The following is a 14790-nucleotide window of genomic DNA, read 5'->3' as shown; positions in this document are numbered from 1 at the left end:
CCAAACAGCTTCCTCAGCTGTTAATTAAATATTTCCATTTAAAAACAGAAGCCACATCCATGATGCTTTAACAAAGCATTATAGACCAAAACTAAATCTATAAAATGATTTGAGTTCCATGAGGAGTTTGCATGCCATTAGTATTTAGAGCAGTTTTAGATATCTAAGTGAAAATATGTTAGTTCAGGTTAAGGCATTTCTGGGAAAATAAGTTTCCTTGATATAAGATATAATTATAAATTATAAATATACACATATGTAAAAACTATCACTTTGCTAAGGAAAGATGCAAAACATAAAAGCACACCATGAGACTTCAGAGAGAATATTATTAATTGTAATGATTAATGCATAAAGCATTACACAAAGCCAGTGCATTCATAAGCGTGGAGCTTGTGCCTTTATTTTTTTGTCTTGAGAATGACAAAATAAGTCATTACTCAAATATTTACCTTTGATACTTGAACTTTTGGAATTACTAACTGCTCCTGTTAAATCGTTTCCAATTATTCATTATGGAAAAAAAGGGGGACGATAAAAAAAAAAAAACATCAGAAATTATTTGAAAAGCTCACACACATATCTTTCCTTATACTTTCAAAAAAGGTTCATTGGCAAGGAAACCTTCACACTGGCACCAACGACATGGAAGATATTTCCTTGTTTTAGTATGAACAACACATCCCTAAAAGACAGCCCTGTCATTTCAAACATATAAGACTTATCTCCTTGGTGACGACAGGTGCCACAACCTCCCTTCCCTTCAGTTTTTCGTTATGAGGAAAAGCCAGGTCCTACAATGCAATTAACACTTTTTTGGAAAAGCAGAAAAGAGGGGGAACATATTTCTTCTTAAAAAAGCAACTGTATGCCCTGCTCCTCAGATGTTCCAGGATTTTTTTTTTTTCCCCAAAAGTACCACAGAATAAGAAAATGAACTTACCACCTTCAGGTGAGGCAGACAGTAAACTAAAATGGCTCCAAGTTTTCAGATGCAGCCATGAGGGAGAGCCGTGTTACAACGTGTGCTGTGCTAAGGACTGTGAACGCAAATTCCCTAGATCACCTCGCTATGTGTTTTATTTTTATTTTATTTCTTTGCTCTATGTCTGAGAAAACCTTGCATCACTCTGGTGGAAGGATAAGCACCTTGCATTTTCATGGCAACTTAAACAAAAAAGGTTGCTGCTAACAAGTAGCTTCCAAGGCAAGATCTTAGTCTCCTGTGGATCCAGTGTGAGTGGGAATGTCCATCTTATGCAGTCCCTTCTATCCCCGCAACCGGCAATATTTTACTGATCTCAATGAACTCAGCTGTCACCTGGCTTAGCCTCCTCCCTCCTGAACAATTCCAAAAAAACAAGTTACCCCTGCAATTACAATCGAGGGCATGGACCTCTCCCTGGTGACCCCAGAATTGCACCAGAGCTGGCTTTAGGATCCAGGCTCTGGCCTGGCCATTTAAAGGTACAGATACTTTCAACAGAAGGACACCATAGCAGCATAGGAGGTGGAAGGAGCGTTCCTGGTAGGAGGCCCAAGAAGAACTGCTGTGCATGAAGCAGGACCAGAACAGGTGTGAGCTGGATTAAGCCACTGCTCAAGTATAAGTTATCAGGGAGGGGGTCATATATGTCCTGTTCACCACAGAATCCCTGCTTGTTTAGCATTCAGATGTCACAAAATAAAGAGTCACTGAATGAATGCACTTGTTCAATAAATTCCAAAAAGAGTTTGTTCAGGTTTTTCCATAAGATGTTACTGAAAAACCCAAATGAACTTTTTGGCCAACCCAATATATTAGTGACTAAATAAGGAAGTGGAATGCATCTACTGTTTTGGGTGGGGCAAAGTAAGTGGACTGGAAAAAATGAGACTTCCCCAAATCCCTGAGACTGTTTGGTTTTTGTTTTTAAATTATGTAGCAAGAATAATATTCAGCAGTGGGACAGCGTCTGAAAAGTAAAAAGGGCCTTGTAAATGCTCTAAATCCTTCCTGTCCAGATAGAAATGGCTGTTTGAATGGGGTATTTTATAAAGTTTATAAAGTAAGACCTGATAATATCTGAGGCTGGTCGCTAAGCATAGCACATACCTGGAATCCAAATCAACTCAACTCTCTTCACTGCCCCGGAAGAGCCAATAGGTTGGACGTTCAAGGCCCATTTATTATTATTATTGTTATCGTTATTTTTAATGTCAGTCTCTATGAATTCTGGCTAATTGCACCTGAAGAGTGCTTTGTGAGTTAACCATTATGGGATATATAATCTTGCCAATATTTTCCAAATGTGTGTTATATACCTTAAAATGGTTATCTGGGCCTTAATACAGAAAATGAGATGACTTAAAATTATAACCTCGGTTTAAGAGGATAAAATTAATCAGTATTTCTGACAATTTCTCACCTGCTGAGACATTCATTCTTCCTAACCATAGTCCACAGCCAGAAGATGGAGGTGCAGGACAAGTCAGGAATGAGGAGAATGATGGAGAAAGGGAAAAAGATACAAGATCAAAAAGGATGACAAAGGGACTGGGAAAATAAATGTCTTCCAACATGCAGTCATTGACGGTGTTAGTAACAATACCAGCTTGACAAGGTAAGATATTCATATTTTTAGATTAAATTTGAGTTTATAGAGACAAACTCAAGAAGTTAACAAAACAAAAACAAGCTTCTGATACATGCACACAGTCAAAAATGATTTGTTACAGGAAAAAAAAAATCTTTCACACATGTTCAACTAGAAAACAGGGAGAATAAAAACAAGATTATATCTAAAAAACAATTCTTTTTTCCAAGAAGACATTAACAAATAGTTTTTAAGACTTAAGGTTTGTAAAATGCCATTCAATGATTTGAAGCGCAGTCCATCAAACTTTATAACAAGTCAGTCTTTTAATGCCCTGCATTTCTGTCTCCCAGCCACATAAGAATCATTTATTCTAGCCAGCAATTTAGGCTGTTCTTCACTCTTTACTAAGTCTCAAGGCTTAAATGGAATGAATAGGTAGGAGACTCCTAAATCCTTCCATCCTCTCACATAGCCTGCCACCTGCCTTATTTATACCTGGCCTTTATAAAGGGAAACATCTTAGCCTATACACATCACAAGGCCCACTCTTTTCTTTATCCAGATCCTGAGTCTTACAAAACGGTGCTTCCGAAGCACTCGTGTTTCCTGCATGGTCTGACCTTGCAATAAAAAATCAAAACAAAGAGGGTCATGCAGCTGCCGGTGAATGAACAGCAGCTGCATGCAGCATTGTGCTTCTAACAAATGTGCAACAATTTTCCTCTAATGTGTAAAAAGGAATAATCATTAGACTAAAAGTCCACCATTGTGCAGTTTTAAATCTGATCACTTCTTAAAGATGACAATGACCTTTCATTATTTGCTGGAAACAAAAACACCACACAGGGAGGTTGTCATACCTTTCTTGGACTTTCCTGCATTGAACAGAAGATAAAAGGATAAAGATTTCATTCATTCTAAAGCTTACAAAGGAATAGTTCACAAGTTGTACAAAAGCCAATAACCATTACAACTTTAGGATCTGAGTCCCTGGACTCTTTGCTTTAAACTCTGCTCTCAGAGATCTTTGTTTGCATGATTCACGCTGTCAGGTCTACTAAAAAAGTGCTTATTGAAGGAAGGCTTATACTTACACCATTGTCCTTGATGTATCCATTATGAATAAGCAGCAAAAAAATAGTTCATTTAAGTTAATTTGTGTAAGTCATAAAAATGATAAGATCTATTTAATTTGAGTTAATGAAAAATGTGCGAGGTCTGATTTTTTCAAAACCATGGACTTTTACTTGGTGTTTGCTATTTTAATGGGGCCAACAAGTAGCAGTGAAACACAATTCCAAATGAAATTATGATTTACCCTTCCTGGTCCTTGTGCGCCACCTGTATGGGCTTAGTAGAAAATCCTGCCAATTTTATGGTCCAATTTTAGTAGAAAATCCTGCCAATTTTAAAAATTGCAGTCCCTGACCCTTCCTCCCCTGGGCAGGGAAGCCAAGGGTGGCAGGCTGGCCTCACAAGATACATCACATCTTCTTGGATCAGCACACATATGAGGTTTCTCTATTTCCTCAGAAGCTGTCTCATCATCACCACATGAAACTCTTTAAGAGGAGCACCACTCAGAGCTGCAGCAGGGAGAGACAGGCTGCAGACTTCTTGGATGTTCAAAAGACCCAACAGTGAAGAACAGGGGCACAAAAGACAGGTCAAAGACAATAGATTTTGTAGACGGTACCTAATGTGACCTAAGGGAACTGGCTCAGTTCTTCGTCATGGACGTAACATGGGGATTCCCATTATTTGGGGGGGAACACAGATGAGAAAAATAGAGATCAAACATCCCTCCAGTTTCACCATATTCTCACAAGAATCCTCTTACACAGTATTGTTTACAGGTTTGTTTGGTATAAAGGACTAGTTTTTCTTACTCTCTATCTTAAGGCAAAAACTTTCAACATAAAGTATGGGTGCTGTGGCCAGTCCAAACTTTGATGCCTTCAGCCAGTGGGAAAAATCCATTTAAAAAGAAGTCTATAAATATCACAGAGAAATGCATCAACAGAAAACAGACTTGACCCACAAGCGAACAGTGATTAATGAGAGCCAAAATATACTCATTTATGTTTATTATTTATATACCATAAGAGATATTTTTAGTTTATTAAGAAATTATGATAAGATAAAAGAGAAGTTCAATCAAATGTATTTTATTCAAAGGTTAACACTGTAAACCTCTCATATATTATAAACCACTTTTATGAACACCATAGCTTCTATTAATTCTTAAATCACTCTGGTAATGATATGAAATCCTCATTCAAGTGATATATATAGCTCACTTATCCACACACATATACACATTATGTATACCTGCATATACATACACCAATATATAAACATATTCTAATGGTACTAGTGATTATTCCCTGGTGACATTAGCAAAGAGGCCGAGCAGTCAGAATTGCCTCTAAGCTGGCTTAGAGGGAAGGGTTTCAATCCCACTAATGAACACATTGAGAGGCCAGACGCTCATCACTCTGTCAGCATCCCCATTCACATCCCGGGCATACATCCATCACTGCATTTACCACATTTTATTGAAAGCATCTGTTTTGTTTTTCTCTTCCTCATGAGACTCTAGGCATTTCAAGGGCAAAGATCATGTAATTTATTTGTATTTTTGCTGTCTAGCACCATGCCTGCTCAAAAGTTAGGGCCAATATAAGTTGACCTAAACTACCATGTTAACACAATAAATCTAATCTGCATGAGAAGCTCACCTCTGGAACTGCCTTACAGTATTTTCTTCTAGCCCCACAAGGACTACTTGAGAACCCCATTAGAAATGCAACATATTATTACAAAGAAACAGAACATGCTGAGAGTCCAAGTCTACCTGAAACCTAACAACCACACAGAATAAAAGCTCAACCCGGGCTTTCCTGGTGGCGCAGTGGTTGGGAGTCCACCTGCTGATGCAGGGGACGCGGGTTCGTGTCCTGGTGCGGGAAGATCCCACATGCCGCGGAGCGGCTAGGCCCGAGAGCCATGGCCGCTGAGCCTGCGTATCCGGAGCCTGTGCTCCGCAACGGGAGAGGCCACAACAGTGAGAGGCCCAAGTACCACAAAAAAAAAAAAAAAAGCTCAACCCACTTTAAAAGGCCTAAGGGAGGTCTGTCCTGGGCCACTAGTGCTCTGTGTCAGCTCATTGAGTCTTTAGCACGTGTTCAACAGGGTGGCTCAGCCACAAACCAGGCGAGTGATCTGACTTGGTTAAGTGCCTTGGTAATCTCTCAGGATCTCAGGGGTCTCTTTTTTCCTTCTCCCAATCAAATGGGAAGGTTAGTAATTCTCTGTGGGCCTTTCTGATTGGAGAAGTCTACTGAATTTATAAAATACAATGGTTATGTACCAGCCAAATGTGCATATAGGAAAACTTATCTCAGTACAACAATAAGGAAGTATACATATATATATCCCTCCCCTAAGTGGACACATTTAGAGTAAAGTTGACTGAGTCACTTTGCTGTACAGCAGAAATTAACACAACATTGTAAATCAACTATACTTCAATAAAATTTAAAAGAAAATAAAAAGAGTAAAGTTGAGGACTTAGGTTGATCCCCTCCCTAACGATCCCCAACTCTGTTTGGTCTCCCCCTCCCTGAGGAATTCTAATGCTTGACAAAGAACATGACACTGGGCTTAAAAGGTACCTACCTCTGAGCATCCTCCGAGATTCTGAGTCTTTGGTCATGGTTGCCAGCGAGTGGGGGAGCACACTGCCACAGCTGTTGCTCTGTCCCAGGGGCAGGTGGCCCTGTGAGAAACAGGAGGAGAAACTCAGGCAAACTGCAGGCCCAGTGGTCCTTCTGGACATGGTCACATCGCTGATTCCTAGCTCCTATCTAAGCGCAGAAGGCAGCAAAGGTAGGTCTTTGCACCCCGTGTGTTGATGCTAAATGGTAAAGGCCAGTCGCTGTCCCTCCCCAGGAGCTCCACAGCAGTCTCAACATCACAGCCATTTCTCCAGTGGCAGCAGTTCCAAAAGTGAAGATAGATAGGGGAAACACTGTCCAAAACCACCTTAGAGAACAACTCAAAGTCCTTCATGCGCGAGGAGCAGATGCAGGGACAAGAATGCATGCACATCATGCACAAGGACAGAGGAGATCCACACACGTTACAAGGGCACCAATTTCCATCTGCTCCAAGTGATCGAGTGGGCTGAAAACTGGAGACACCTAATATTAACCATCCTGGTGGTTTTAGCACACTTTCACAATAGCAAATTCCTTGGAACACCAGTTTATAAAATAGATGAAAACAAAGTGATTAAGGACAAGGGAAGGGCTCCAAAGTCTGTCCCACTCAAAACCTCCTTCTCACTTGCCCTTCCCCTCTTCCTGCCATGACCCCTCGGTAAGGCAGCGGAACAGGTGTGAGGGCAACTCAGGCATCAGACCACATGGATCCACATTCTAGCTTCAGGGCCGACCAGCTTCAGGTGACCAGGTGGACCAGTCACCTAGCTTCTTTCCACCTCAGTTTTATCCATGTATACAATGGGGATACTAATTAGTACCTCTACTACCTAGTGTTGTTGGGTTTTACAATGAAACAATCCACGTCAAAGGCTTAGCCCAGTGTCAGGCTCCAAGAAATGGTTCGATAAATATTTTTTGCCATTATTCCTGGAATCCAGAGCTTATGTCCTCCGATTTCCATATCTGGGATACAGCTACGGGAGTGTGTCACATAAGTGAAGGCTACTCACCACTTGTGTGGTGGTAGAAAAGACCCTGGACCAGGTGCTTTGGTCCCAGAGTGTATAGTTCCAAATGTCCTCTGAATAGGATAGAAAATGCAATTTAGTTATGACGTCTGCCCAACAAGCAAACTTAATGGTATATTATTTAGCATTTTCTTTAGGGGCCTTTGCATGTAAGTCAACATAAGGACAAAAAGACTCACTGAAGGTGAAGCCCGTGGTTCTCCCCGTGTCCTACCTTTGGGGCGGTGCTTCTCCCCATAGTAGCACTGCTGAAATGAGGGGATATGGAAGGTGTGGTTTTCTTTCGAGGCAAAGTGTCACTCAGATAGAGGCCTTCTTGGTGCTGTTTTTTCCTTTCTTCCAGACTTCTAAAATGCTTTAAATGCAAATGTAAAGCAGAATAGCAGAACTTGACTAACGGAAACAGGTCACTGAAGTAATTAAGAGGTATGCATTTACAAAGAAGCTTTGGAATTTTAACACAAAATTTTAAAAAATTATTCAACTTAGACTTGTATTCACTAAGAAAATTGGGCTAGCATTTGGTAAGGTACATAGACACTGGAAGAATTTATTACTGAACCTAGAAAAATTCAGAAAAATCCACCTGTCATTTCTGTAGTAGTGCCTGCTGCCGTGGGGCCTCAGGACAGCTTACAAATTATTATGATGGTTGCCATGTGGATGGCAGAACAGCCAGTGGACAAAGCAAGTAAGCAGTTTCTCCCTTTGTCTGTCTGGACAGTTCTGTGTGATGGCACAGATCCCAGTGTGAGGAGAATAAGAAAAGGGAGAAGGAAGAAATGAAGAGAAAGCATAAACAGGGAAGTGGGTTTAAAGTTAGAATCATATTTCAATCACATAAACACACTCCAAATCCACATGTTTCCATATAAGGCATCCTTCTAGACTGAAAAAAGATCTTGGCCAAGGGGCCTCTACAGCAATCCCTCACATTTAAAAAGCCTCCTGTTGACTATTTCATTTTTATTTTCAGATTCCTAAGGCAAGATTTTTGCCAACTCGAAACTTATCCAAATTTTTCTTGACCTCCCCCCAAATGTGTTCAATAGTAAATTTATTTCCTAATTAGAGGTTCTCTAGGTTTGATCATTTTTATACTGAACTCAGGCTTTTGAAATATGTAAAAATTAATGCAACTTTGGGTTATCAAACTTACTATCAATCTCCAAACACAGCAATCATGAAGAATATCTGCAATTTAACTTTACAATTATCTGTTTATACTAGATATTTATTAACCTAAAAGTAGTGAGGAGATACGGTCCTTTAACCAAAGGTAATAGATAGTAAAGTTAGCTGTAAGAAAGGTAAGGGCTGGGCATAGGAAACTAGAGCTCACCCACTTTGGGGGGGGCGGTGTGTCTATTGACTGACTCCTTAGGATCTTCTAGGGCCAAATTCACATAAGGATTTGATTATAGTGGAAAGGAGTCTCAAAATAGATTTTTTGAATACCCAAGCATGAGTATGCATAGAATGTATCAAAAGCAGGGCAACACTTTTGGAATAATAAATTATCTATTTTAAAAAGTGCAATAAAAAACTATTGTTCTATGGACCAAATGCACTGCTTGTGGTGTTACCCTGGACAAGCTACTTACCAATGCTGAGCCTCAGTTCCCTAAATATCAATATGGAGATAGTTCGTATTTCATGGGATTGTTAGAAGGAAGAAATGAGACATTTGTAAAATGTTGAGGAAATTTTGGCTCATAGCAGAGGAATGATGTCTATTATTATGGTTTCAATAATGTGTGAGGAAAATATTTTGTGTTGACTCAGAAACATTTTACACCATGGATTTTATGGAAATAATTATTATGGTTTTGAAAAATACCTGAAGTAAGTTGCAATATTTTGGTTGAATGGGAACTGAAGCATGAGGATGTGAAACTAGCTCAAACATATCAAAAGCCAGGAGAGGACAATCAAGGTCTCAAACTTTCTAACAATCCTCACACTCTTAGGCCATAATAAATGTCCTTAAAAAAAACAGGAGTATGCATCTTATCTTTTTAAAAATACCTTTGGAAGACCCTAGCACATATTCGGCAACCCACCTGCCACCTCTTTGTTAGGTTTTGAGTTTTTAAAAAGGGATCAGGGGAACTTCCCTGGTGGTCCAGTGGTTAACTTCGCCTTCCAATGCAGGGGGTGCAGGTTCGATCCCTGGTTGGGGAGCTAAGATCCCACATTCCCCACAGACAAAAAAACAAAACATAAAAGAGAAGCAATATTGTGACGAATTCAATAAAAACTTTAAAAATGGTCCACATCAAAAAACTCTTTAAAAAAGTAAATAAATAAAAAGGGATCAGGAAAAACAAAACAAACAAAACAACAACAAAAAATACCTTTGGAAAAGTTGAAGAAAAGATTTCACATCAGTTAAGTTTGTTGTTAAGGTGAAACTCTAAACACCAGCTCCTAATTACCTGCTGGTCCTGTTGCTGCTGCCTTCTGTGTTTCTTAGCTGGTAGAGGAGGTGGTGTGTCATTTAAATGAAAAGAATCGACAGATGTAGCCACGACTTCAGGCCAAGGGGCCGATGGAGGTTGAGTGATAGGATGAGGAGAAAGGGTGGAAGGAAACATAAATCCAGAACAGACAGGTGCTCTTTGCTTTAGAGGAGAAAGAAAAAATATATATGTGTCCGTATGAAATGAAAGAATAAGACAAAGAAATGAAATCGATAATCTGATTGTTTTGTGTTCTTATATGTTACTCAAGAAGGCATAAATGATGGGCAGTATCTTTCAATTTAGCCTCTTGTTAAGATCCCACACTGTGAGCAACTTGGATCCATAAGAGGTATTTTAATTTACTATTATTTACGCCTCCCCAGATGTTTTCAAGCAGCTTAATATTAAAAAGAAATCCATACCGCAAAACAAAATAGAAGACAAAATCAAACTGGAAAGGTGATTCAAACCAACAATTTTAGAAAGGCTTTTTGGTTTCTAAGAAAAGTAAGGTTGGGCTAAAGTGCTAAGATATATATATGTGTGTGTGTATTTATATATATGTATAGTTCATTTTTCTGAACTTATTTCTCCTAGTACTCTATACTATGTACCATATATTTCATGGTTTCTAGTATTATCATTGGTAGAGCACCACCCCCAAATCGATCTGTTTTTTTCATCTCACCATCACTCTTGGCCCTCTGGTCAACCAAACAAATATTTGTCTCACACACCCTTATTTTCAGTTAACCATGGGTTAATTCTTGACATGAGGAAAGCAGTGAATGAATGAAATGGCATGCCAACACACCTCTTTATTTTGTGGCTGGCTCGCCAGCACAGCTGTGGTAGGCCCAGTGGCAACAGCGTCAGCATCAACAGGGAACTGAGTGGAAGGGGAGAGATTCGTGGAATTGCCACATGGCTCATTAATTTCATTTACAATGATATAGCCCTAAAAGGAGGAATTCAGAAGTTAAACACAAGGAAAGCAAGAGCTGAGGCATGCGAGAGTATTAATGCTCCAGTACAATGGAGTTAGCTTAGAGCATCACAGCCAGATATCTGTGGTATTATCAGATGTTTCATTAAGGCAGTCATCAACTATTAAAATGGATTTATGGTGCTTAATCTTGAAAAATGATATTTCAAACATTAAAAGTAAATTTTCAGATAAAATCAAAATGACTTTATTATAAATAACCCAATACCTTTGATTTACATATCCATCCATATCGGCATTCATTCTGTTGACTGAATAGGTTGTCACTACACAGCATTTAAAATCATCACAAGCAAAAATAAATATGAGACATAAAATCAACAGTGCAATCACTCTCTAATTCAAGAGGCTTTTCCATAAATCTTTATTTTTAGATTTTCCCCTCTTCCTCTGTTACCTGACAAATCAGAGAGTGAATAAATGTAGACTAAAGGCTACTGGTTTTTGCACTAAGACATTTATAAAGCAGTAATTTATTCGGAATGGAATCTTGCTTTTAGGTGTCTCAACAAAACGAAAATGAAAAGGACACTGTTCTCTTGTGAGCCTTCCTTAGCAAGAGAAACGTGTATACACACGTGCATACACACACACACACAGATCCCTAAGATGAAGTTGCAGCTTGAGGCTGTTTCAATTTAAGGCAGCTTGCCCAACTCCCAACTCTACCCGTAGGACAGAGAATTTCCAGTTACTTTTAAATTCAATGATTCAATTCTGGCTTCAGCTTAGAGAAAATACCCATGAATTAAAGTTGATGAGAATCAAAACTCCTGAATTTACATTTGAGGAAAAGGCACTTGTAAATTACCATGGAAAGTAATTGTACAGACCATTCATGATTTTCACCACACCAATAAAACAGTATGAAAAAAAGAATAAAGGGTACAAATTAATATCTCTTTTATTTATTTATTTATTTATTTTTGCGTCACATGGGCCTCTCACTGTTGTGGCCTCTCCCGTTGCGGAGCACAGGCTCCGGACGCACAGGCTCAGTGGCCATGGCTCACGGGCCTAGGCGCTCCGCAGCATGTGGGATCTTCCCAGACCGGGGCATGAACCCGTGTCCCCTGCATCAGCTGGCGGACTCTCAACCACTGCGCCACAGGGAAGCCCACTATCTCTCTTTTAAAAGTAAATTGAGTTAAATTTAACACTTGGGTTCTTCTATTTGCCCATCAATCCTTTCAAACAGTGGCTCCAGGAAAGGCAAGATATTGCTATGTTGGTGAAACAAAAATTCCAGGCTGCCAGCAAGGTTTTCACTGAGAATTTATAATTCTGACAAAGTGGAGAAAGCCAGAGTTGACTGTTTATAAATTGGAGGTATCAAAATGCTGCTGAATTCAGTCTTGTACTTCAGAAAGGGGCAATTGATACTATGTAAAGTTTTATTAAGATTAAATTGAAGAAAGGAAGTTGACAACTAGGTTGTCAAATTTATTTTATCTTTGATAATGAATGACAGTGAAGAGTAACAACTTTGAGTTATTCTTTTGCTAAGTTGATAGCAGAATCTTTCAAAACCAAGGTTGGATTCTTTATATGAGTCATAACCATATATCCTAATTAATTGCTTCAAAAATGTATGTCATTTTCCAAAAGTGGGACTTGTTTAAAAGAGTTGGATATAAATTCATCACTCTTTAAAAAAAGAGACAGAATGAGAGTGAGAGAGAGAGAGAAAGAAGGAAAGAGGGAGAGAGAGAAAGAAAGGGAGAGGAAGGAAGGAAGGAAGGAAGGGAGGAAGGAAGGAAGGAAGGAGAAAATCAAAACATCTGAGCCAAGTCTATTTGACATGAAGGAGGACACACAGCCACTCAACAAACACAAGAGTTGCAGACACACCAATACAGTCAAAAAGGCAAATTGGATTTTGACAACAGGAGGGCTGCAGAGGATAAGAACAACTCTTGAATAGAAAGGGAAAGATTTTATTCTTCTAAGAGGTGAAGTGACCTTAGAGCTTACCTAATGCATTTGGAAGCCACAAGCCCTTCAAACTCAGTATGTCCAGAGTCAAACCACATTTCCCTCTCAAATCTATTCTTTCCCCAGTCTTCCCTATCTCAGTAACAGCTACTCACCATCAACCTCATTATTCAAACTGGAATAACGGTAGCATTCCTGACAATACCCTTAATTTACTTCATCCCCACATCCAATCTATCAACAAGAACTGTCAATTCTGTCTCCAAAGTATTTCTGCATCCAGCTAATTTTCTCCATCTCTCTTCATTTGTTCAAATCCAAGCCACCAGCACCTCCAGCCTATACTATTGCAATCACCACTATACTGGTTTCCCGGCATCTCCTCTTTATAATCCAGTAGAGCAGCCCAGAGTGAGCTTTAACAAATGGACCTCAAATAATGTCACTTCCCTGCTTAAAATCCCTCAGTGGCTTCCCATCCACATAAAATAAACCAAATTTCTTTAACATGATTCACAAGACCCAGCCCCTGCCCACCTCACTGACAAACCTTATTCCACTACACTCCATTCACAACCACTCTTTATGCAGTGAATCTACCGGATCTGTGTTCTAAATAACGGAGAGAAACTACGAAACTGAATGGTCTTAAAAAAGTTTTTTGGAAACATTTCACAAAATGCTTCCAAGGGACATATTATTCACTCCTATTATGTGATGAGCATTTACCTCACACACCTACACACACACACACACACACACACACACACACACACACACACACACTACTTTCTATGAAGGAATTCCTAACTCTGCTGTCTTTTTAAAGCAGTTTATAAATAAAGGGTTTTTTGTTATTATGAAAAATTTTATGCAGAAGCAAGCTTTTTCTTTAGCTTTTTGAAAAAAAATAAAACTATTTTCTTTCTCAGTCAGGGTTTTAATTTTCCAAATTAGAGTTAAAATATTTAACCATTATAGCAATGTAGCTCTAGAAAAAGATATTTGGGAAAGGGTGGCGGTGGGACCTGGGAAAAGATGGATGTTTGGGATAAAGAGAGTGTACAACTTAATGTAAACAGGATTTTCCGACTTAGGGGCAAAAATAGCATAGACAACATTGGGGGGAAAAGGAGATAGAGATGTTTGGGGGCATTTTCACGTTCTAGAAGACAGGAGAAAGAGAAGAAAGTAGGGAAGAGGGGAAACTGAGAAAGGAAAATGGAGGAAGGAAAGAAGAGAATTTAAGACTCGCTTTGGTCTGGATCCTAAATTTTTTGAAACTTCAAGTTAACCCACAATGTCACTGTTAAGCAAAGAATACACACACACACACACACACACACACACAGAGTGAATCTGCATTAGACACAAAGATAATCCCTGAAATTCTCAAAGCACAAATAACAAAAGGCAGGAAAACCATCAAAGCATTGAGTGCTTTCATAAGTCACTTCAGTTAGTGTTTTTCCTAGTCAGCTAATTGCATAAAACTGAGGCACATCTCCTGGAGTTCTAAGGTGATATGAGTAGACAAGAAAAATCACAGCTTACCTCTTTTAGAGTATTGGGGTTGACAGGAAACCCTTTGCCCCCAGAGAGGCTGGAGTATTTCTTTTCCAAATTACAAAGATTTTCCTTTTCCTGAAGGAACACAAAATCTATTAAACTGAGTCAACCTTGTATTTCCCTGATGACTAACGACTTACTGACTCTTCACATAACTTCTCTCGTGAAGTGTTTCAATTCCAGTCTTTTGTCTGTTTTTTAAAAATTTATTTATTGGTTGTTTATCTACTATTTTTGAGTTTGTAGGAGTTTTTAATGTATTCTGGATACAAGCCTTCTGTCATTTCCTCTTTAAGAAATCTCTGCTTACTCCAAGGCCATGAAGGTGTACTTGCACACCTGTATTTTCTAGAAACTTTTTCACCTTAATTTTTATGTTTAGGTCTATAATCTGTCTCAAATTAATTTATATGCATGGTGTGAGGATGAATGGTATTGAGATTCATTTTTTTCCATGTTTACCTAGTTGATCCAGCACCA

General features: G+C 39.0%; 1 protein-coding gene across 1 annotated transcript in view; it reads right to left on the bottom strand.

The window, feature by feature from the left end:
- LOC103083182 (pleckstrin homology-like domain family B member 2) overlaps window positions 1-14790 on the bottom strand; it is a 73580-nt gene that overhangs the window by 16448 nt on the left and 42342 nt on the right. The window contains exons 9-16 of the mRNA XM_007469155.1: window positions 14296-14385; window positions 10615-10758; window positions 9774-9959; window positions 7550-7690; window positions 6261-6360; window positions 3440-3454; window positions 2409-2429; window positions 453-488 (exon numbers count right to left, since the gene is read on the bottom strand). Of these exons, the coding sequence (XP_007469217.1) occupies window positions 453-488; window positions 2409-2429; window positions 3440-3454; window positions 6261-6360; window positions 7550-7690; window positions 9774-9959; window positions 10615-10758; window positions 14296-14385 (733 nt within the window). The remainder of the gene's footprint in view (window positions 1-452; window positions 489-2408; window positions 2430-3439; window positions 3455-6260; window positions 6361-7549; window positions 7691-9773; window positions 9960-10614; window positions 10759-14295; window positions 14386-14790) is intronic.

This window comes from Lipotes vexillifer, unplaced genomic scaffold (assembly GCF_000442215.2).
Source record: "Lipotes vexillifer unplaced genomic scaffold, Lipotes_vexillifer_v1.1 scaffold679, whole genome shotgun sequence".
Classification (NCBI taxonomy): Eukaryota; Metazoa; Chordata; class Mammalia; order Artiodactyla; family Lipotidae; genus Lipotes; species Lipotes vexillifer.
Note: the sequence above shows the minus strand (reverse complement) of the source record. Positions and strands in the feature narration are given on the sequence as shown.